At 43.8% G+C, this 24,998-nt stretch overlaps 1 protein-coding gene across 1 annotated transcript; it reads right to left on the bottom strand.

Moving 5' to 3' along the window:
• Window positions 1-540: 540 nt before the first annotated feature.
• Window positions 541-24,117, bottom strand: CHMP4B (charged multivesicular body protein 4B). The gene is made up of 5 exons (XM_040608493.1): window positions 23,737-24,117; window positions 5,901-6,078; window positions 5,041-5,155; window positions 4,380-4,506; window positions 541-1,357 (listed from the first exon to the last, which is right to left on the bottom strand). Exons 1-5 carry the CDS (start codon window positions 23,930-23,932, stop codon window positions 1,290-1,292), a joined length of 684 nt encoding a protein of 227 aa, XP_040464427.1. The 5' UTR covers window positions 23,933-24,117; the 3' UTR covers window positions 541-1,289.
• Window positions 24,118-24,998: the final 881 nt, after the last annotated feature.

Genomic DNA, 24,998 nt, shown 5'->3' with positions numbered 1-24,998 from the left:
GGTGCCTCTGTCACTTACAGTTTCTGAGTTTCTACATCAGTAACCTTAAAAGCATTAACAGCACTTATGGGATTTCTTTTTTCTCTCCCAGCTACACCTGAACACTTCTATTAAGACACTCCACTGCACTTGAGATACTCACCCATAACTCCTATAATACTACTGCTGTAAAAGACATTATTTGTTAGCACAGTGTACAACAGATATCACTTCTATGACAAAAAAATATAAAGCCAAGGCTCCCAAGTCTGTCCCTAAACTTGCTGCTGCTACTGTTAATTCAACTTTGATTTCCCCTTTAGTGTGGCGATTTCGACACGGTGGACCAGAGTATCATTGCAATAAGAAAACAGCTACAGCAGCCCTCCAGCAATTTTGCTTAGCCAAGACTGTAGTTTTATACAACTAAGCTGCAGTCATACAACCAAAGTTCAGCTAACTTTAAGCTGTATGTCACCCATGCAGAAAGAGGCCAAACTGCATGTCAGTCATAGCCAGATTACTTAAACATCACAAAAAACTGACAACAGTAGCCACAGATGAAAATTAATCAAGATATTTAATACAGTGCAATCCATAGTAGTTTCCTAATTAAAATAATTGTGTGCATGTACCTGAATGGGTTATCAATTATCACAAAAAAGCAATAACCATTGTAGTGCTATGTAGAAAAACATACAACTGAAATTTAAATCTTCCCTACTTCCAAGATGGCAGCTGTCAATTGCAAATCATTATCACCAATTAAAATGGGAACAGTGACTATGTTGTTGCGGTGACAAACACGAGGCTGGCCACACAGCAGTCAAGGGATATAAATAGAACTTGCGAAGAACTAAAAACCTAAAGCATTCTTGCACCTAAACACAATAAGAAGCCGATGGTGGCTTACGACTTTTCCTGGTTTTTAAATGCTTTACAAGACTTCTAGACACACTTAAACTGACTTATTAAAATTACAGAGTGTTTTTCAGCCTGTTTCAATTCAATATGGCCCAAACTTTGAAAATGAAGATCCAGCAGTGGCAGTCGCACAGTCCAAAAGCTGAATGTTTGATTTTGCAAATACCTTTTTACAGAAATTCAACCGTATGAACTGCAGGCAATTCCCCCTGCTCCCCTCTCTTTCCTTGTGCAGACCATGCTATGCAGAAAAGAGCAATGCAGTTCCCACTGCCTTGGGTTAAAATTAAAGATAAAGACATTTTGCTTATGCTTTCTCCTCAACACAACACATTTGCACCCATAATAGGTAATCAGAGTCTTTTTCCAGCCAGTTACTGCTGTGGTTACATGGTTCCTGCCCAAGCTTCCAGCTCTTTCATGTCATCATCCTCTTCTTCCTCTTTCTTCTTGGCTGCAAAATATCAAAGAAAACAAATGAGGGGGAATCCTGACAGGACCTCGCCTCAATTCTTTGCAAGGGAAAAGCCTCTGTGTGTCACTGACTAAACCAACAGATGAAGCAACAAATATCACTTAAGGAAAAAAACCAAACCTTTTAGAACTGAAGTAAAAGGTGCCTTCTGAAAAAGCCAGCAGGGCTAAACTTCCTGGTATTACCACTTCAAGTGGAAAAGACAGTGACTCACATGGGAAGAATGCAAAGGTGCACAAAGGTTAAGATGTGTGCACCAGTGGTGTTTTGTCATTTTCCATCATCACCAAGCCTCCAAGCAGAAGACCCCAAGCCTTTGGTTTCTGAGCCTCTCTGAGAGACATATTCTTACAGAAATTCGTCAGGCATCTCCAGTACTACAGCCTCTCTCCCATAAAAAAATAAATTCCTTATTCCATCATTAAGTCCTCAAAGTGCAATAAATGAGGCTGTTGTGTTTTGGTCTAGCCAGGTACAGAATTTGGAGACCTCCAACTCTTGTGTCTGTCTGAGCTCCTCCAGAGGCTGAAGAGCTAACTAGCACTGGGTACATGCTGCTCCCCTCCTCTTGCCACGCTCACTAGTAATTGGTTGGATGTGGACATTAAGCAGCAGGCTACACACTGCCTTGTTATTATTTTTGGTCCTTCCAGAGGAGTAAATGGTGCTATTTGTCATAATGTGACAAGTCCAGTTTCTGGAGTTGAAAACCATTAACTCAGCAAAAGGTTTTAACACAAAAATAGCTGCAATAATTTTGGAAAACATCAGAAAAAGATGTCATTTCCTCAGACAGTGTTTTGCTTCAAAGGAAGAAAGAAAAAAAAAAAAAAAAAAAAAAAAGAGTCAAATAATTCATACTCAAAATGGTTTGTGTCAATGAAATGTTTCCAAATGAAACATTTACGTAACAGAGAATTGAGTCAGCTTTAAGTCAAACTCAAGACCTATTATTTGTACAAGTCTGGAATTTGTTTTTCTATATTAAGCTCTTCCGGTCTCCATCAAAAAAGAACAGCTTTTGCCTGAATTTCTCGTGACAGCAACTTAGCTGACAGGCAACAGCAAAAAATTCTTACTCAGACTGATTAAGTCAAAATCCAGACAGCTCCTAAGAACTGGAAAAGCAGGAAAGCTCACAGTCATTTTCCATTCAGTGAATAAAGAGGAAGTAATAAAGCAGCTCTACCACAGAAGACACATCAGTTATTTCCAAAGACACATTAAGCATGTACCTGCATTGTTAGGTAAAGCAGTCCCTTCGAAAGTCTGACCCATGATGACCAGAAGGAAACTTTTAATCCCAGTGTGTATTAAATCAATTTTAAGTAAAAAACAATTTAGGTTAAAAAAAAAAAAACAGAAACAAAGAACACCACAAAAACCCCACACACCACCACCCCAGAAACCCAAGGTTTCCCAAATGCTGGTCTTGGAGGCAGTTTTATTTAAATAAAAGGTAGCACGCCATTTAAATACATCAACGGAATTCTAATTTCTATCCAAAAGCAGCTTAACATAAATCCTATAAAACAGTGAGTTTTATACTCACAGTTTTTACTACAAAAACATTCATGATTTTTATTATTTGGGAAGTGCTACGTCTATAGAAGTCTTATGCTGTGCTGTATAGTTACTTAAATATGTGCACAATTACAATGCCTTTTACTAGTGCATTATATATACCTAATATAATGCAAAAAGTATATTTGGGTCCAAGCCAGTATGTTTTAACATCCATACCCAAAGAATATTTAGAGAACAAACCTTCTTAAATCAGCTAGAAAATAAAAAGATAATGTACACGCTTCTTTAATGTATTTCTCCTGCTGTTGGACCTGAATCTAGATAGTCTCAAATTTAAGACACTTTCATAGAACTCACTCCCTTCTCATCAACACCTGTCAGCAATTCTGCCTAGCAAAACAGCACTAGAAAAACACAAAATCAGTTACGTCAAAATAGAAGAACTGTAACGCACAAGGAACAAACTTCATAGCGTGCCACCTAAAACAGACTTGTTGTTTGGCAGTATCTGCTACTTCCCCAGTCATTTTAAGCCTGGAAAGGCAGCAACATAATTATAGACAGACCGACCAACTGGGACTATTTTCATCCACTAGCATTTTTTCCTAAGTAAGCACATGAAATAGAACCGCAAAGTCTACAAATTACTCATAACAGATCAAGGCAGATTCAGCAAAATTGGCTAGTAAAGCTTCACACCCCGTTAATGCATGCCAGAGGTATTCCAACTCAACTATATTTCATGAGGTATCACTTCTATCTATCACAGAAGACTGATCAGTTCAGATTTAACAGCAGCTCTGAATTGTCTGTGTAAATAAGACTATTTCTTGCCTGTTCTCCACATAAAATAACCACACTAACTAAAATTTCCTAGATGTATGTGCTCTAAACCTGGGATTCCCATAAGTCTGGTACTGTCTGGCTTGAGTACGTGCAGACCTCAGAGGAGGCAACAGCTGTCCCCAAAGAGGGGACTCTGAGGTTAGTTCCTCCCAAAAGCCGGAAAAGCAGGGATCAAGTTAGAAAACACAGCAGCAGGGAGCATGGTCCAGTGCGGGACTCTGAACCAGCCTGGACTAATTCCAAGAGCAAATTTACTCTCCACTCCCTTTTACAGCCTTGGTATGTTTGCCAAGATAACTGCCCTGTTAGGCCAGCAGCACCTAGTAGAAGGCTTCCTTTGTCCACATCTCCACTCTACCCTGAGCGTCATCCACACTGTAGATAAACTGGTAGCACTAGAATAGATAATAACTGTTCCTGTGATCGCTATTAATTTTCGTGTTTCTTACAAAAGGCAGGCTACCCCCATGGAGAAACGGCACCTAGATTTAATTTGTGATTCATGAAACAATTTCAAGCAAAATGTCCGTGTTGCCTGCAGCTAGATCTCTCAACAATGAGGAGCTGGCCATTAAATAAGCACACTTTTTAACAATCCAAGATGTTTCTGGTAAAGGTCCACACATACCTGGCTTTGATGGTATTGATATTGAGGGCACATTTGGTAGTGGTACTGTCTCGGGACCACTTATTTCCAGCAAGTTTTTGTCTAGTTCTTCTTGTTCTAGTTCCTCTAGTTCTGCCATGAGTTCATCCTAGGTTTTAAAGGAGAAAAATAAAAAGTAAGGAACTTTTAAGTCATCTTTATTATCAAGTAGCTGATCATCTTATGAAAGAGAAAACCATCTCAGAGCAAACTGAGGAGATGAGGAATCTGATTCTTCATCTGAATTCCTGTACATGACATCTCTTGGAGGGTGAGGAGGGTGAGGAAAGCAGTGAAGAGAAGAAATTAAGTGAAAACATTCTCGGATCAGGCCATCCAGACCATTCCTAGCATTGTCAGGGTCACAGCTGCTGCATGCATTGGTAGCAACAGCTAGTAACAAGTTTTAGGAGAGACTTTATACCCTAGTAGTGCACCTAGACACATGACATATGCAGATCGTAAAAAGAAAGATCTTTTATGAGTCAGCATGCCTGGAGGTATTTAAAAGACAGGTAGACATGGTTTAGTGGTGAACTTGGTAGTGTTCGGTAACAGGTGGACTCAATGATCTTAAGGCTCATTTCCAACATAAATGATTCTATGATTTTATGACATAAACAGAGGCAAATTTAAAGCATACCTCATCAAATTCCTCCCCAAATCCTACTGGCTTTGAGATGGCTGTTGAAATCTCATCTGCCAGCTCCTGCTGTTCTGCAATGTCCTGCATTAATTCATCTACTTTATCAATATCCCTGTAAAAGAAAGGAAGGAGTTCAATATAATCAGGCACTTTCCCAACGAACACTTAAGACTGTATTTCATGTTTTTGTAGAAATGCCACACCAGTGACATTTACAAGGTCCTTTCCCAAAATATACTTTGCATGCGAATCTGAATTTTATCCCCCTGGTCTCAACAAAATTATGCACGTGTTTTTTCACTTTTCCCTAAGAGTTAGCTCACAGCAGTTATACACTGGGACTTCATATGAAGAGGTTTTGTTCTGCACTGCTGGTATTAATAATAATTTGCTCTGCTCCCTGATCCAGCATTATTACATCTACAGTATTTGCTTTTAGAGCAAGTACAACATTCCCATAATGCAGTTTACCTTTAATTATTGCTACATACACAAACTCCACTGCACAGAAAAGAAGTTTAAGTCTTCCCCTGAGGCTTAAAATTCTTGCTGCTACTAGGTGGATCTGTAACTGGTACACCTCCCATTTGCTTTAGACTACACTGGTGCCAGCCTCCTCCTTTTGGACAAAGGCAGCGGCTTTGTACCATATAAAATGCCAAACTAAGAAAGCATTCATACTTGCATATTTGTTCAATATGAAAGTATATCTAGTATTTTAGTTTAAGTTAGAGCCTTTTAAAAGAAGATTTTGCTACTCTAGCTCTACCTTTGGTTATGAAACACCAGGTATTTAGCAGATCAAACAAACGACAAACTAAAATTCCTATGGAAAGATGCAGAAGGGAATAACTTACATGTTGTCATGAGCAGCTTTCATCGCTTTGGCGGCAAAACCCATATTCTTAAGCACTTCAGTGTTAGTGTTGGCATTCTCAAGGGCTTCCCTCTGAAATTCAATTGTTGATAACGTGCCATCTATCTGTGCAAGCTGCTTCTCATACCTCTTCTTACGCTTCAGTGCCTGAAGAGCAGCTGAACAACAGAGAGGAGGGTAGAATTTGTGAGATTTATGCTCAAAACAGCCATTTGCTTTTTGTACCAAATACCACTCGGTACAGAGAAATATTTAGCATATTCTATTGTTTGTTGTCCACTTTTCTTCCTAGATAAACTAAGTTGCCTAACCCTTGTGTTCACCTCCTTCAACAAAATTGTTTACAGGTGGCCAGATGCCAACCATCCATCACCTGTCACACAAAGGACACAAGCTGAGAAGCAACTCAAGGATCTGTAGTCTGGTCACTCCGAACACACCATAGATCAGAGACTACGCTACAACAAACAGCACGCCTCAATATGCAAGCTGACTCACTTAAAAACATCTTTGCTCACCACCACCCCGATACATCAAGGCCCAGCTGTTGGTGTAGCTCCTGTCAGATGAGGTTATGATGCTGCTGCAGGTCCCCACTGGCCAGCTGAACTCCTGTCCAGCTGCTGGGAGAAGCAGCTCATCCAACTACAAAGCAAGCCAAATGCTTTTTCAGCTTTGTTACTCAAGGCTGTGAAATACATATATTTGCACATATATAGAAATATTTATATATAAACAAACTTTGTGCACGTTTCATATTACTCCTACTACAAGGTACTATCCACACAACAGTCTCTACTGAGAGACGTGAGGAGATGCCACCACTTAAGTCTGGTTTGAGCGATCTGCTGCTGGGAAGCACTTGTACAGTGCCTGCTCGTGCAAGCGGAGCCCACCCATGACCACACCATCACAGAGCTCCACACCCACAGGGATCAACAGACACAGCATAAGGACTGGTCCAACTTGCTGCACAGCTCGGCTTCTCCAGCTCCTTGTGCAATGCCCAGCTCCACCCCAGCCAGCAGGTATGCACCCAGCAGGTGACAACAGTCAGCCTGCTCTTCCCGAGACACCCGCACAGACAACAGGTGCATGTCCAAACCCCAAAGACTGACAGTGAACACAAGCTAGTTACATATAGTAACCATGCCTGTATGTGGCTAAAACTTTTGATAGGACCTGCAGCATGGGCAAGACCCACTAAGCACTGTCAGATGACGAACAATCACCAAGTATCACACGGAGTAAGACAGGAGTACAGCTTCCCTTCATGGCATTCCTGCTTCCCCTTCTGGTATGAACAGACTTACCTGACACATGACAGACTTGGTCATATAATACACCCATGTACTTTAAAAACTCAGCTTGGACACAAGCTGCTGCCCTAACAGCCTTACTCCCAGTTTCTGAACTCAGCCACACACACCCCACATTTCTCCAGTGCTCTAATCTCCGTGAGACTCACAGCAGGAAACAGTCAACACGACACACAATCTGCTCTGCTAAAAATCAACATCCTGGACCTCACAGTAGCTCAGTCACATGCAGCAGGAATGGTGGCAAACAAAGGCTTTAAATCTTTAAATCTCTAAAAGACGTTATTTTAAACCTTTGCAGGTTTTTTGGAGGGTAGTAGAAAACAAGGAGTAGGAAATCCTGAGAGCAGACAGCTTCCCTTATCTCCCCTATGGTAACTTTGTGACATGATGAGTATGTTCCTCCAACAGACACAAAAAGTAGCTCCTCTCCTGTAAGGTGATTAAGCCTGCAGGCACCCACATTGTCAGATGTCATCTTGAGAAGCTTGACAGTCCTTAAAGATAACGTCCTGGTACCCAGCAGCCCTACATATACCTTCAGTTCTACAAGAGGTTATGATAATGCTGTATTTGATTGCTTTCAAATTGCACTAATGCATTAAAGAATAAAAAAGCACTTTGTGAAGGTACAGCTAAGGTTGCCAAGCATGCAAAGTAGCACAGGTTGATTTTGTAGAAGCAATCAAAACCACAACGGCACACGTCAGGTTGGCTGTTCCAACAAAAGCCAGACCCCAAACAAGCACCTTCACTGACTTTTTCACGCCAATGACCAGTTAATCTCCCCACTGGTCTGGGGCCAGTCCAACATCCATTCCCATTTGTCAGGAGTGGGAACAGGACTGGGTTTTCATGTAACACAAAGGACAATGTTTGCTCTGCAGAACCAAGCACAACACAAATATAATCTGAAACATTCGTTTTATGCCAGATAATAAAGTGATGAACACCACATTACTGGTATATTTAGTCTAGTTAATTTTGCGCTAATGGTTTAATTAAGGATATAGAAAGTTTTCTTACTCAGAAAGATAAAACTGTTAATAGGCTGTGTTTATATAGCGACAGATGCTGGGGAAGTGTCAGATAGTGATAGGACATTCTTTATTGAGGATTTTGTGCATCATGGCAAATTATTGGCAAAACCAGAGACTTTATAACATTACACAAACGCAAAGTACTACAGTTTACGTACAGTTCCCCACTATAACTTTCTCTGAGAATAGCCACAGTTTATCTGCATTTCATGCTTATGTACTTTTAAAATAAGCTGTTCAGTCACCAAACATTGCAAGCATCATTGTAAAAGAGCTGGTGATGAGTTTTTATCAGGACTGTTGGGTAAACCTATCCCTCCCGTTCCCAAGCATGCCAGTTCAGTGTACCAGAACTGCACTCCCCAGCCTTCACCCCGTTTTATAAATCCTTTCCTTAACTAATTTCTCACTTGTATGTACAGATCAAGGCTCCCGCTTTTACAAAAGCATGATACATAACCTTTTAGCCTGCAGAACTGAGTTGGGATCCCCCCACAAGAACTGGAAGATGGCACATATCTCCCACTTGGGTGCAGGTCCCAGTCCCGCAACTTGCTGGGTTACTGCTGAACCTCTTCCAGTTCCTGCTGGTGTCTCAGCCAAGCACCAACCACGCTCAGATCCACTGTGGTCAAAAGCCTGGCACACAGACCCCTGCCTAGGAAAGGGAATATAAACATGCATGTTTTTTAAAACTTCCCTTGTTTCAAGTGAAAACTTAAAATGGATTTGTGGTATTTTCTAGAAACATCTACAATTCCTTCAGACCAGGAGTGACCAAGGAAGATATTTGTATTTTCCCCTCTCTTCCAGACAACCTGTGCAAGGATGAAGCTTCCTATGGCCACAGTGCCCACCTGTACCTTCTCGAAGACTGACTGGTACAAATGCCTGTTTCAGCAGCCTAAAAGGAATGAAGATTGATACACAGCCCCAGCAATAAACACAGGGCCATGCATAAAGCTTCCATGTCTGGACAATTCAGCACAAATATTTAGCACAGGTCAATTAACATCCAAGTGATAAATGAGTTTCTGCAATGAAGAAAATCTTACTCAAGAGACTGCAATTTTTTTGCCACTAGAAGCCGTAAGGAATGCAGAACAAGGTATTTAGCAACTCAAATTAGATGATCGCAACTTCCTGCAACTTACTTTCTTCTGTGTTTCCTTGCTTAACTATCTTTTATTGTAAAGTCCTCGTCTATAACTAGAAGATTTTATTAGGCTGAGAAGTTAAGAAAATACCAAGTTAATTTGTCACTCGCATTCATTTCATCCTGCAAGTTTTAGCAATTAATTTCCCATATTCCTCCCCCCACAGAAGAGGATTTACATTTTACATTCAGGATTCTCCTTGCTGCAATTAGCAGCACAGTCCTTTCACAGTGCCTCTTTCACAAATGTCCCCAGGCACCAGCACCTGGGCGCAAACGCAACTCAGAACTCAACTCGGAAGGAATCTCTATGCCATGTTCCTGTGTGCCTGCCCTCTGCACAAGGTGGCAGAGGCTGCTGGGATCTGGTGTAGACCTTTCTAATCGCTATTGGTCTCAACTAGAAAACAGATCACTAAATGATCATTTCTCTGCATCTAATTTTATCAAAAAGCTAATAAAAATGCCTTTTCTACTGGAAAAATACTTACAATCATGTTTATTTGTTAAGACCATTACAGATAAATTGGTTTTCCATCTCTCAGGACTGATTTCCCAATTTTCAGGTATTTCTGGACAAGCACACCACATCCATACACACAGCTCAGAGCTCACAAGGAATTTCTAGAGTAAGGGTTCGTCTGGAGGCAAAAATGGGAGCCAAGGGGTTTACCCAACCAGGCACAGGCAAGGAAGAAGAGCCACAAACTCCTGCTTGAAATGCAGGACCAGCAGTAGTCTTTACTAGCATGAATAACCGGGCTGCAAACTTTCCATATGTTGTTATCATACGTTACAGAGTGGTGGTACCTGACAGAGGTATAGGTCCAAGGAGGTGATTCTGTTTTGATCTACAGCTGCTTTATCTTTACACTCCTATTTAAGCATCAGCTACTGAAAACTGATGAGCAGTTGTGCTGCTTTCTTCCTGCAGAAGTCTTTACCATCTGCATAAATACCTACCAAAATCTTAAGTACTGCCAGAGTAACACATTTTTATTGTCTTCATTTAAGTAAAAGCTATAAAAATCTGAAGGGAGTGACATCGGCTCTTTTTCTCACAAAAAAAAAGTTTCCAGAATTTGAAATAAATATGAAACAGAAACAGTAGGCTACAAATATGTCCTCTAGCATTATACACATGAAAAAAAAAATGGATGTGTGTTTGAAGTCGAAGTGTAACGTTGGGCAGCCGTGGAAGAAGCAGCCCACAGGACCCACACCCCTAATTATGCCTTTACTGCTTCCAAGATAGTAATCACATCGGCAGGCAAAGTAATTTAATACCCAGCTTTAACTGCTGTGGAACTGCTTCAGCAGGACCTGCAACCATATATTGAGTTTAAAGCATTTATTCCCTAGCCTAGCCAGACAAGAGTTTGCCTGTGACCAGAACCTGTTGCTAGAAAGATGACCAGCACATTTTTCTAGAAATGGCTGATCTAAGGTTTCCAGCAGTGCAACCATTTCCTTATCTTGGAGTAAAAAGCTGTAAGATTACAGATCGCTGCACCAGACTCACAGCAGCATCTGCAAAGTGCCTGATATTCAGAGGCTCAAAACAAGTTAAGGGCTGACGCTTAGCCTCACCATGTTGTGCCTGTGTATTTCTTAGCCTTTATATAGAATAAAGCACAGAAAGATCCCAACTACGATCTCTACATGTTACTAATTACTTAAGCACAGCTGGTAAATCCAGTCTGTTGCAGGCAATGAGTACGGGGCAAGGCACAGTTCTTGCAGGATTGCTTGGCATGGCACTACTCTTGCTCAAAGCTGAAGGAAACAGTTCTGTATGAAAATTGTCCCCAGCTCCTCAGCATGGGACTTGCAACAAAGGATGCCAGGAACAGTCACAGAAGAATGACAGGCGGTGTCCCTGACCAGCTCCCACTGTCCCACGGGCAGCCTTCCCTCGGTAAGAAGTGACACTCCAGCGAAGTCACTCAGTAACACAAGTCCCACAACACCCTGCCTTTGGGTGTGGGTTAACTTACTCTTGAAATTTCCCTATTACATATAGAAAGAGGGGTACCAGTTCACATCACCAGCTAGTTTAGGAGGGGATTTTTTTCTTGCCCCACACCCACACACCCCTTTTTTTTTATATTTTTAGCTGAAATCTCCCACAGGTTGCACGTCAGGAAAAGACAGTAGTTGCTGAACCATTTTACAACACACAGATTACCCTCCTGACCTACAAAACAGCCATGGGTTAGATAAACTGATGCGAGAAAACTGTTGGTAGACTTAGAATTTACAATTACAAAAAAATATAATATTTAAGATAACTTTCACTTAATGAATCAACACAGACCCAATGACAGCAAAAATATTTGATCATTACATGGGAAGTTAAGTTTCCACCAGACCACAGCAAGAACTTGCCAATAAACACTCAGTAAGACAACCTTTACAATCCATATCTTACCCTTAACAGGCAGTGTGCGTTTTAGCTTGGAAGTCCAATGTGCATTATGAACTGCATGCACTTAAAAATATCCTCTAAAAAAAAAAAAAACCAGCAGATAACAAAACTTAGTTGCACTTTATTTGAATTTTAGTGACGTTTTCAACAGAATACATAAAGAAGTATGCACTGAGGAAAAAGCAGTTATATCTATATTATTACAATTAAATTAAAGTTTTAAATGTATTACCTAACTGGGTGACTCCTGTCATCCATCAGGAGACGGTCAGCAGGCTCAAAATTATCTTCTCCATATGACATTTTGATATATTCATTGCCTTTAATATCAGCTACAACTGGGCCGCTGAAGCCAATTTTTATTCATAAAAATATCACCACAGAGCTCTGACCAGTTAAAATTGATATAAATAGTTTATGACCTCTTCTTCATTGGCAAAGTAATATAGTATGTCTCAGTGTTAATGAGCATCAGACTATAATCTCTCCAGCTCCTTTCTACACAGAAATTCTCACTAAGAGATCGGCTTCCAGAGAGGGGGGCAAGTCCAGTAAAACAGCAGCTGAGTCAAAAGCTGTTCGATCTGGACTGACTGCTTCAATTACTTGAACATAAAAACACGTACAAAAGTACATCTGAAGAACATCTCTCAGCCTTTTCAAGAACTCAGACTTTTTCATACAGAAAAAGCTATTCCCTCACCTGGGGTTGTTTGTTTGGGTTTGTTTGGTTGGTTTTTTGGTGGGGTATGCTTTTGTTGTTGGGGTTTTATTTATTTACAGTCTCCAACTGATTAGCTGCAAAATACTATTTTTTATTTCCTATTTATTTGCATTTCTGTGATAGCCACCCCCTAGAAATTCCAGCAGAAGTTTCCCACTTACTGTTTGACCACAGTGAATAACAAGAAGCCGAGGCTTTCATTATTATGCCTACCACGGCAGCACCCAGCTCCCCAGCACAACTGATAAGCAGGAACTCATGTTTCGGTTTTCAGTCACAACTCCCGACTAACAAACACTCAAAAATGAAGGGTTGGGTCATTTGGCCAGATTATCCTCCTCTGTCAGCACTCACAGTCTGAAAAGCGTAACTGCTCACCCAAATAATTTTACTTTATTCTCAAGAAATGCCATCTCTAAGAATTTAATTTTGTGTATTTTAAAAGTATTTCAACCTGTATATAAGCAAATTATTATTATTAACAGTAAGTCTTAAGACTTTCCTTGCAGTATTTACAGCAGTTTGTTAGTGAAATAAGAAAAATGTTCACTGTGGTAAGAAGTTAGCAGGATAATAAAAATACAATGGTACTACATGGTACCACATTCAGAGAGGAAAAATTGACTATGAACACATCAGTGATTTCATTAAAAATCAACAGCCCTCCTGCAAGTACATACTGCTTATACACTTGTAAGACAAGTAATGTTAATGGAATATTTATGCATACAGCAAGTCTACTGAATTAATGCTTTTAAGTATCATTAGCAGAAAAGTATAGATTAGTAGATTAAAAACAAAGACTCAAGAATTTTTTTCTACATACTTGCAACTCCGTATTTTGCTAGCAAAAACACGTCTCAACTTGAAAGGAACAGGAGGACCAGGTACTTCAAAGAGTACTGAGAACAACTGAAAATGCAATTCAAGAGTTCCATCAAATTCAAAGCCACACTTGTACCAAGGTCCAAGCGTTTGTGAACCCAGAGAATGTGTCCCGACTGGTGGCTCACAACATGCATTTCCTGCCTATCCGACTCCTGCCTCTGCAAAAATCTGCTAAAAATCACACCAATACCTAGAATAGAAAAGGCTTCTCATCCAGACGAAGACACATGGGTTAATAGCTCTGATTGCTCCAACTAAGGGGAAAAAAAATAAGTTAATCTCACACCAAATTCTTACAGTCTGTCTAGCAAGCAGCAGACACACCACTGCAGGACACCAGCTGTATTAATATGGGATGCAAAAGTTCCGCAGCAGCCTCAAAAATAATGTACACCAAATTTCAACCACACCAAAATAAATTGTGCAAGATAGCTGCAGAGGAGCTTCCCAAATGGGGGTCTCTTGGCCCCTCTAGCAGAAAGCTCAGACACTAGAGATGATTGAGATAATCAACTTAATATTGGGTGACTGTCTTGCACATTATACTGTGTATCCATCTATAATTTGCTCAACAAAAGAAGTGTCATTATTTTTGCTGCTTCTGAAAATACCATTCCATCTTCCTGGCACTTGCTTCGGCAAATTTAATCACAAAGAACATCCTTGCTGTCCTTGAAATGGGACAAACAAGAGGCACCAATAGGTGTAAGTAATTGGCTGTCTTGCCTACAGTAGCATAGCTTAATCTTAGGCAGCAACTGGTCATCTCTCATTCCATTGAGAGTCAGCAAACTGCCTACAATACCTCAAAAAAAATCCTAAGAAGCAAAAAGGTAATTTAAAGCAATTCGCAAAACATCCTCCAATGCTACAAGCAGATAAAAATCTGTAGATATAAATCCCACTACAGTCTTACTACACTTCTTTCACACCATTGAGTCTAGCCTTGAAAAAATACCTTTCTACAGGGATTTTCTGGGTCAAGGAACAGTTAACTAGCAGAAGAATGTTTGTGTTGGTTCAAACCAAACCTGGCATATAAAAGCATCCAGGCTGTATCTTGCCACAACAGTCTGCAGTACCTACCAAGAAATGCTTGGCCCAGACCAGGCAAGTCTAACAAGATGCAGAAGCAGGTGACACTTAATTCTCTATTCAGGGTCCTAGAGATCAGATCTTTTCAGGGTGTTTCAAAAGGTTTTCAGAGTATTTCCAAAACCATGTAACTCCTCTAGATATAACAGCTAGAAACCACCCTTGTTCTGCAAGCTTCTGCCTGAGTATTTTTGTTTTGGTGCTGTTTCCAGTTCTGGAAATATTTCCTACCCATCCCGTGCTCCAGCAGAGATTTGCCTACATCCCGCATGTTAGCGAGCTTTCTCTACATGAAAAGAAACGTAAAGCCTTTAGAGCCAGTAGCATAAAGGCTTCATACAAGGGGACTAAAGAAGAAAAAAGAAAGGATGGCTGTGAAACCGATACATAACCATATTCCTAACTGGTTTTCCATTAAATACCCAGGTACACTAAGTCAAGCAGATGGCACAGCACAAAATGTCAAGAGGTCCAAGAAGTCAGGTTTGATTTTAAGCATCATGGTGTGAAAGCGAATGGGAGACAGAAGTACCAAAGCATGGTTAAAAATAAATGCACATCAACTCCAAGGCTAATACAGTGCAAAGCAGCACAACTTCCTCTCCTGTGAGGATCACCTACTGAGATCTGATGTCCAGAAGATATCTACAGGCCTAGAAGTCGCTTTATGCTGAATGCCTGGCCCCCAATGCAGGGCCTAATGTCTCCAGCATGGTTTCCAGAAAGCAGCTCACAAGTGCTTGTGGCAGCCTCCTGTGCCTTTCTTTTGGGGGATGCTGCGCTTTTAGCAGGGAATCATGAGCAGAGTTCAGTCTTGGTCCTCCACTTATCCTTCTGTGTCTGTCTACTAAACATCTAATAAAGTTCCCAAACCATATCCTCAAATGAAGGCAACTATTCCCAGCTCACAGATGAAGTGACTGATTATAACTACTCAAATAAAGCATAGAAACCCAGGCAGAGAATACAAGAAGGTTTCTGTCCTATCTGTATTTAAAAAACAAGATTACAACTTCCCCTTGAGCAAAGCACTGCCAAAACATTTAGTCTCTCATGCAAGAGGTTAAACAATAAGCACTCCTGGTCTAAGAAATATAAACACACAAAGGCAAAAAAAAAAAAAAAAAGATAATGAAGTATTGCATACAACATCAAAGAGAGCATTAATACACACAATACCCAAACAGAACAGCAACCACCACCTTCAAGGCATCGCCAACCACAGCACTGCTCAGTGCTCCAGCAAGCATCGACTCGGTCTTTGTGCCAGTAGTTGCTGATGTTGTTCCACATCCCATAGCTGAGCCGTAAGGCAGCTATACTTGAAGCGTTAACACACTTCCTCGTCACGCTCCCTTACGAGTGATTAGTCACAAGCAGCCATTTTCACAAGGAGTGCAGAAAGTGTGTTTCCAAAGGTCAGAATCCATGATTACAGTGCTCTTTATCCCTGAAACCACGAGTAATTCACACCAGCTGAAAGTTACAGATGGAAACATATTGCAGTGCTGGATGCAGAACCGGCATGCCGAGTAACCCCCACCAGGCCTGGCCACAACAGAGGTGGATAGTCCAGAAAGCAAGCACCATGGGCAACCCAACATGCATCTTCCAGCTCTGGGCTATTATTGTTAGAGTATTGCCAAGTCTAAGAATTTCGTTGAGGCTGTCATAATATTGACAATTTCTCTTAACATCTCATCTGGTGAAGTTACGCTATTTTGAGATGTGAAAAATTACTTTTTTCATGAATACTCAGATTCCAACAGTAACGACTAAGGGGGAAAAAGCTGAAAACGTAAACCTTTAGAAACACAAAACTTAGCAAGCAAATAAGACAAAATACATTTATTTTAAAAAAGCTTTGTACTTCTTGAATCAACCACCAAACACTTAGCTGGTAACACTGCAGCATGCCTCTTGAGGCCAGAACCAAATTGCATTTCTTAATGGCAAGCCCACACTCTTAGGCAGTGACCAGCTCCAGGAGCCAGGTTTAGCAATAAGTAATTACTGCAGCCCTCACATCACAAGTTGATGGTGCTGCCAGGAAAACACTTACCAGAAGAGGCTTTCTACCACTCTGTTTCCCCCCAGGACATTGCACGTGCTGAGCATGGGGATGCTGGCAAGACATCTTATTACGGTACTACCTTCGGGGGAGATGCAATGACTGTGCACAGTTCCTATCTGGCCTGTTATGAAGTTTGTTTTAGATAAACTTACTTTCTTTCAAAACTCACAAAAATCACCTATAAGTTTCTGAATATCATCAGCTGATGTTCCTGTCACCCAGGCATCTATGTTTCTTTTTAGTTCCACTACATCCAAGCAACCTCTGTGCAGACACCTGGAAGTAAACATGACATCCTTAAACCTGAACAAGCTCCTGCCAGGCCATGAACAGCACACACAATATGGATGTTTGGTAACACGTAACACACCACCACATCAGTGAAACAGCCAGCATAGCTGATCACAGCCTTATCAGGAAGGGAGACTCCAAAAGACAAGTTTCACAGTGAAAGACTTTACAAGTCTTTGCATGCATGGAGTAACCTGGCAGCAGGTATTCAAATGAGCTTAAGATGCAGCTACATGGGCAAATGCAGTCACTATCACAGAACCCCAGAGGGGTCGGGGTGGGAAGGGACCCCTGGAGAGCACCCAGCCCAAGCCCTGCTGAAGCAGGGTCACCTCGGGCTGGCTGCACAGGCGCGTCCAGGCGCGTTTGGAATGTCCCAGGGAAGGAGACTCCGCAGCCCCTCCGGGCAGCCTGTCCCAGCGCTCTGGCACCCGCACATCAAGACGTTTTTCCTCGTGTGCGGATGGAACCTCCTGTCCTGCAGCTTGTGCCCGTTGCCCCGTGTCCTGTCGCTGGGCACCGCTGAGAAGAGCCTGGCCCCGTCCTCTTGGCACTCGCCCTGAAGGGACCTGTCGGCATTGATAAGGTCTCCTTTCAGTCCTCCCCAGGCTGAACAGCTCCAGCTGTCTCAGCCTTTCCTCACAGGGGAGATGCTCCATCCCCTCATCATCTTTGTAGCCTCCACTGGCCCCTCTCCAGTATCCCTCTGGAACTGGGGTGCCCAGCACCAGACACAGCACTCCAGATGTGTCTCACCAGGGCAGAGCAGAAGGGGAGGATCACCTCCCCCGACCTGCTGGCCACGCTCCTCCTCATGCACCCCAGGGTGCCACTGGCCCCTTGGCCACGAGGGCACACTGCTGGCCCATGGGCAACTTGCTGCCCACCAGCACTCCCAGTACCTTCTCCGCAGAGCTGCCGCCCAGCAGGTCAGCCCATCCTGTGCCGGTGCGTGGGGCTTTCCCTCCCCAGGGACAGGACCCTGCACTTGCCTCTGTTGAACTCTGTGAGATTCCTCTCCAGCCTGTCCAGGCCTCGCTGAACGGCAGGTTTCCCTTCTGGCAGGGCTTGACAGAGAACAGGAACAGAGGAAGGATGTATTGCATCAAATACAGTTACCCAACACATCTGGCAGAACCCCAGGTTTTTGCTTTTATTTATGCCACTTTATAAAGCTGTTTTAAAAGGTGTTTGTGAATCCCCTCCATCCCTCCCAAACTTCTATACTACAGCAATCTTGTCTCCAAGAGCCTCTGTTAAACACAGGGAGGGTAGAATTACAAACAGGAAGTTTCCTCTTGTTTTTAAACATTATTTTAAAAGAGTAATTATCACACTTTTCCCAAGCCAAATGATTAATTCTCAACTCATTAATCTCAGGTGAGACGAAGGACTCAGGCCAGTACTCCTATCAGTACTCTTGCACTGAAGTCATGGTTTACAGTTAAGCACCTGGAACTTAAAGATGCATTTTATATTAGACTATGACTTAAAACATTGAAAAGGGAGACAAGTACCACAAGAAGGGCTGGATAGTGTTTGCTGTAGGACTCGTGCTTCCCCTACATCAGCATCTTACAACCCACGGAAACAAAACCAGGCTCCTGTTACTTGGTTCTGTGAGCAGATATCACTTTTCTTGTCAAATGTCAAGCAGGACCTTAAAAACACATTCACAAGCAACACATTAATGTCTAAGACCTGACACACAGAGTCACAGGTCATTTGAGTCTTTGCCCATACCCAGGCCTGAGGTTGCAGCTTTTCCTGCCTTGAATTCCAGATCATCACAACATTTTGAACAACTCAAACTTCTAAACAAAATTGTCTACGCCATCATGCAGGCATGCTTCCACTTTTTAATTAATGATCAACTGACTTCTTTGCTGGGAGACTGCACGTCACCCTCAGATTTTATCACAATTAGTACCTGTAAGCTGACCAAGCAGAGAGCTGTTGCCAGGAGAGGCAGAATTGCCCTCCTCCTCCCAGTCACACTCCTAACTCTCTCTCCTGCCAGCTCTAGCATTTCTGTGGTTAAGTGGGAAAAACAACCTTTTGTTTGTTTGTTTGTTTGGTAGTTTTTGGGGGGTTTGATGGGGGTTTTTTTATAACAGTTAGGTTTTGGCTGGATCAGCAAACTAATCCAATTCATGCACTCACACAAATGCTAACGCCAGCACAAGAGGTACAGGCCGAACAAGGCACTACCACTTCTGGCAGCCACATCACTCGAGATCAGCTGGCACCAGTTCCACAGCCACATCACCCCACACCAGTTGTATGTTTCAGCCAGGTTAACTAACCTGGTACTGAAAGAAGCAATTCTGTCTCTGTTCTGGTGCCAGACACAGTAACCCTCCAGCAACAGGCAAATCAGATCAGCAGACTGATGTGACATTAAGAAAAGGTAAGGTGACAGTAAACAGTTAATTTTCCACCAGATCAGCCAGCTGAACTGACTTACCTGTGGCAGCACTGTGATCTATTGCAAGCCGGAGGTGGGCACAAAATCATGACTTCTGGCTTCAGCCTACACCCAGCTTCCTTGTTCATTTGGTTTTGGTGTGAGGTGGAGAATAGGAGTGTGCTCTTTCCAGGAAAAGCCTGAATTACACAGCAGGAATATAGTTGTGGTTTTGCATCTATTTTGTGTGCTTCGTCACCAGTGCTGAAAAAAACCCGCGTTATATTTATTTACAGTGAAAGCGAAATTTTGACATCAGAGGAGAAAAAACACCAGCTAACCAAAATCAGAGTTGATAGAAAATCCATGAAACGTCAGTCTCCTGCTAAAGTCTGAATGAATTTACTGTATATTGGCACAGTATTAGCTTTTCACCCACTATGGTGTCTGTGGACCTAGTGTTCATTCACAAGAAGGTAAAATCCAGTAGCAGGCAGGAACATAACTGCATTGATTCATCCTAGATCTAAACTCTAGAGTGGACTACTTATAGAAGTGGCACCCTAGGACAGCATCAGGTTTCTCTCCCTACTATAATCTTCACATTGAGACACAGCTTGAGCTTTAGGTTTCCACGAGAAACAGATTCTGGAATCATTATAGCCATAGTAGTCAGAGATCAAGGAATTAACCCATTGCTTCTCTGTGTGTGCGTGCTATTTCTCTGGCAGCTTGGCTTTGCGTGACCAGACAACAGCCACAAAGAAAGGAATAAAACAGTAAGAATGGAGCAGCAGTAGGTGATTAAGATCAGCTTGAGCTATCCTGAAACTGAATAAAGTCCCAGAACTTCATAACCTTTGGCAAGATCTAGCAGTTTGGTTTGTTTCATCAAGTTTGAGTGCCTGATAAAACATCCCAGATTTGATGAAACAACTCTATATTGACAAACTGGAGTGGAATAAAAGGATGCAGCAGCAGCACAGTACTTACAAACTTTCAAGCTCACAGCTTCACACTTCTTTTGTTACAGCAAAATTTATTTTCAGGACAGACTTAAAATCCAGTAAGATACTGGCTGACTGGTGTTCAAACTACGCCATATTACTGCTGCTTCCATTAACTTCAGGGAGAGCAGTAAGTCTACTACTGATGAGCTAAAAGCAAAAGTTTTGAAGAGCCTCTACAGGGGAGGAGGGGAAAAAAAAACACCAGAACACACGCTATTTTCAAAACAGTAGGCTGAATGTTTCCGTAAGAACACAAAACAAAACACAAGTATAACCCAAGTTCTTCCCAGAAGAAGGAATAGTAGCTTGCACCTTTTCAAGAAACCCGTCTAAAGATGATCCGTCTTCTAAGCAGTTCTTCACCCCATGGACAAAAAAAATGACACGCACATTAAAGCTGTAACTGCTGGTCTCCGTAACACGCTCTAGAAGCGGCACAGGTGCCTTTGCACCAACATAACACTTGAGACTGTTGCCTGCCCCCAGCAACTATTTTGATACTGTGGACTAATGAGAAGGAATTGGTAGAGTGAAAGCAAAAAAAAAAAAAAGTTACTAAAGTTACTACACTTGAGTTACTTCAGGAAGCACAGTGATGATAAATCTGCCACGTCTGTGCAGCCAGAAAGGAAAAGGCCCTGAAAAAAGGAACTTTTAATAAAAGTTGAAAGCCTCCCATGCCAATAAACAACAGATTAAAGAAATGTGTACCAGGTAGTTACTCATTTTAACTTCAAAATTTAACGAGGAGTTGTCTGATTATGTAGCCTGGATATCCTAAATGTGTATTATGAAAAATACAGACTCACAGTAAGTTCCTAAATTAATAAAAACCTGCATGTGCTTGGGGCAGGCACAGGAACCAGAAGGCCTGTAAGTTTCTGGGCTTTTCTTAGACTCCAGAAGCGCCGTAGGAATTAGTCAATGAGCCTTTAGAAACCCCGCTGGCTTGGCACCGGAACAATCGCACAGTGTGCTGGAGAGCAGAGAATGTATCCTTTTGTTACCCCAAGTGTGCCAGACACCCATCTTTCCTCTGAGAAAACAAAAGCATCATTCCAGGTTTTCCAAGGTGGCTTTAAGCTTTCAGGTAAGCTCCCTGCCCCTGCTGCACACACGTCTATTCTTCTGCCAGCTTTACCCCAACAGCTTCCATTAATGTCAGCACAACCTTCCAGCTGAGCATTACGCATATGCACCAGCCACAGTACGCTTCTCTAGGAATAGCAGGGATACACAGACACCTCCAGAGTAAAGTGCTTAGGTCTTGGAGGACTAAGAAAGCTTAAGGATTTATCAAGTTATATTTTTTAAAGTCAATCTAACACTTCAAAAGAAAAAATCTCTAGTTATGTAGCTTTCATTAGTTTTACGTAAAACCTCTCAACTATATCAATGTATTTCCATTAAAAAAGACAGGCTTTCATATATAAAACCAACATATTTTTCTTTTCACTTAAATTATGGATTTAAGTGACTTTGCATCAAGATTATCTAACTTCTGGATTATAAAACCACCTGAGGTCAGAGAAGGAAAAATCCAAACAACCGCATATAATAAAAATGCAATTTGTTGGAGCTCAGCTGATGACTGGCATCTTGAACCCTGAACAAATGAGCAGTGCCTTAGCGTGTCCTGAGGGGAACTCACATCCCAGCAAGCTAATAGGTAATCAGCTGTCTTTATTAGCAGCCCAATAATAAAAGTTGGCCTCTTAGTTTCAAAAGTCCTCTGGAAAAAAAAAAGTTTGTTGTCCACCAGAAAACCATCCCCAGCCCTTCTCCTTTTCACAGCTCCTTAATTACTCATCAGGATCCTGTCCTTCTTCACGACCTCATTAGTCTGACCCAGAATCCTGCTAGTGAATGGGCAGGTTTTTCTCCTTCCTCCACCTCCAAAGAAATTTAATCCCTCCACTACCCAAAGCGCTCCAGAGCACACTGAAGGGCAGCAACAGAAAGGCACGGAGAGAAGTGGCATTACAGTAGAGCAAGACAAAGACCTGAACTGTCAGCGGCAGAAAGAGAAGTTTAGAAGTTAAACAGGAGTGCTGTGACCTGCAGAAGAGGAAGGCTAGAAAGAGATTTATTTTAGCTCTCCTTTTAAGCTTATTGCTAAAGTTGCCCAAAAACTGCACCAGAAACTCAACTTATTAAAACCGTTGCAATTAATTTGATTTAGAAACTTCGTTAAGCCTGAAGTCACGCTCTGTTGAGGCCCTTCAGAAGACACCTGGGGCTGCAGAAGTGAGGCCTCTGCCACGCTGTCGCTGGCTACAAACCCCGTGAGCACTCGTGAGCTTGCTCCATTGGCACTATCACTCAAACACAGTGCCAAGTGAGAAGTTCTAATGCAGCACACTATTCTGAAGTTTGAAAGTAGGCTTAAAATGCTGACTAAAGCAGCGATAGGGAGCAGAAACTGTTATTGGTAATTACTGTAAATTAACCCCTTGCTACCTGGCCAACAGTCATGTGTTAGCAACTCTGGGTGCCAGAGAGGGCAGCGCCTCCTGCTTCAAACCCTGCAGTGCTGCTGTAACCCCGCACAAAATGAGCAGTGTCAACACAAAAATCGAAATATGCTTTCCTGAAAACACTGCTTTTAGTGACCACTGTAAAACAAGCAAGCTCATCGGAGTACCAAAATACATAAGCTGACAAGCCACTTCTCATCTTCAGGCTGACAGACCATTAACGCATATCAAGCGCTGCCTGCAAATATGTAGCTACACCTCCCCAGGGGGGGCAAGTTCCACCTGGTAAATAAACATGGATTGCTAATATCCATTTATAAGCCACCTATAGCTTTAGGATACCCTGACAACAATAACAATATATTTAACCAAATCCTCAGATTAACCAGTGTGAAGAGTTTTGCTGGTTAGAAGAAAACCCACCAGCACAGCAAAGCAAGGCCTCACTCCAGGCTGATGAAGGAGCTTTTCCAGCTACTTCAAAGCTACCCCTGTACGCAGCCAGCTTCTGCTTTGCAACGTTTTACCAACCTCCGCCTAAAGCGTCACGCCAACAGAACAGAGAGCAAGGCTCGCAGCGCCGTGACACCATCACGCGGGAGTGACGCGGCCCCCACGTCAGGCAGCGCCACAGACCACGGGCTGCCCTCCCGAGCGGGAGAAGCCTGCTCCAGCACCAGCCCCCGGGGGAAGGGCGGCAGGCCCCGCACGGAGGGCTGCGCGGCTCCCGCTACACCGGGCGGCGATAAGCTGCCACAGGCAGCTCCACCGGGACGGCCGCGCTGCCCCCCGAGCACAGCCCGCGGCCTCACGGGCCGCCCCGGCGGCCCACGGCAGCCGGGCCTGGCCGACCTGTTGCCCGGGGCAGGGGCGGCCCGGTCCGGCCTCCCCCGGCCCGGCGGCTCACCGCGCTTGTTCTTGGTGCCATGCTTGCGGGCGGCCGCCAGCTCCTGCTCGATCTTCTTCTCCAGGAACTCCTGCTTCTTGCTGAGCATCTCCTCCGTGTCACGGAGCCGCTGGATCGCCTCCTGCGGGGACGGGCCCTTCCCGGCGCCCTTTCCTCCAGGGCCCGTCCCGAAAAGCTTCCCCAGGAGCCCCGACATGGCTGCGCCAGGCCGCCGAGGCCGCGGTGTGAGGCCGGGGGGCGACGACAGCCGTGGAGCACCGGTACCGCTCCCCTCAGTCCGCGCCCCCCGCACGGACCGTCCGTCGGGCCGCCGGAGCCGCTCAGGCCGCCACTAGCTCGCTCCCTGCGCTCCCGCACCCCGCCCGGCCCGGCCCCGCCTCGGCCCGCCGCCCCCGCGCCGCGCACGGCTCCCGGCGTGCCCCGCGCTCCCGCGGGCTGCTGGGACACGTAGGCGCGGCCGGGCCGGGGCGCGGGGCACGCCGGGAGTGCGCGGCCGTCAGGCGGGGTGCGGGAGCGCAGCGGCTGGTCTGGCCTTGCCGCGGCCTGGCGGGCCTGGGGAGGGAGAGCCGCCGCCTCGGCCTCCCCCGCGGGTCTGCCCGGACCCCAGGGGCACTCGGGCCCGTGTGCTGCTCTGGCGGGGAACGCGGGAGGAGTGTGACGAGATGGGGAAGGTGGCGCTGAAGGCGCGGCCTAGCGCTCTGCAGAAACCGGGCACACGGGGCCGCGGTTGAAGAAATTGCCGTGGGAGCCTGCCCTGCACGCTGCGGGGCGGGAACGGAGCCCCCTGGGCCTGGCTGCGGCCCGGCGTGCCGCCGGCTCCTCGCACTAGTGCCCACGTCATGGCGTGGCATGGCACGGGCACAGCACCGCGTGGTATGGCATGGCACGGCACGGCGGTGCTGCAGAGCGGTACAGCCCTTAATGAGCCGCTTGAACCCTGCCACTTGCCCGCAGCCCACCGAGGTGTCGAGATAATGTGAATTTCTTGTTTTAAACTTTCTCAACTTGCCAACTTTACAAAATCAAGTATTTAAAGCCAGAGCCACGGTTGCCCAGTCGGTGGTGAGTAGTTGCCACTCACCTGAGGCACACGTTCTGGGTCACGGAGGCAGTATGGGCCTAATTCCATGCTGTGTGATCACGGTACCTACATACAGCATCCAAAGTCCAATAAAGAAATGACGCTTTAAGTGCCTCAGCCTGATACCAACCTTTATGGGTACTTTCAATTCTTTGTGCTTGGCCTCTAACTTGTAAAAGTA

Source organism: Falco naumanni, chromosome 10 (assembly GCF_017639655.2).
Source record: "Falco naumanni isolate bFalNau1 chromosome 10, bFalNau1.pat, whole genome shotgun sequence".
Taxonomy (NCBI): Eukaryota; Metazoa; Chordata; class Aves; order Falconiformes; family Falconidae; genus Falco; species Falco naumanni.
Note: the sequence above shows the minus strand (reverse complement) of the source record. Positions and strands in the feature narration are given on the sequence as shown.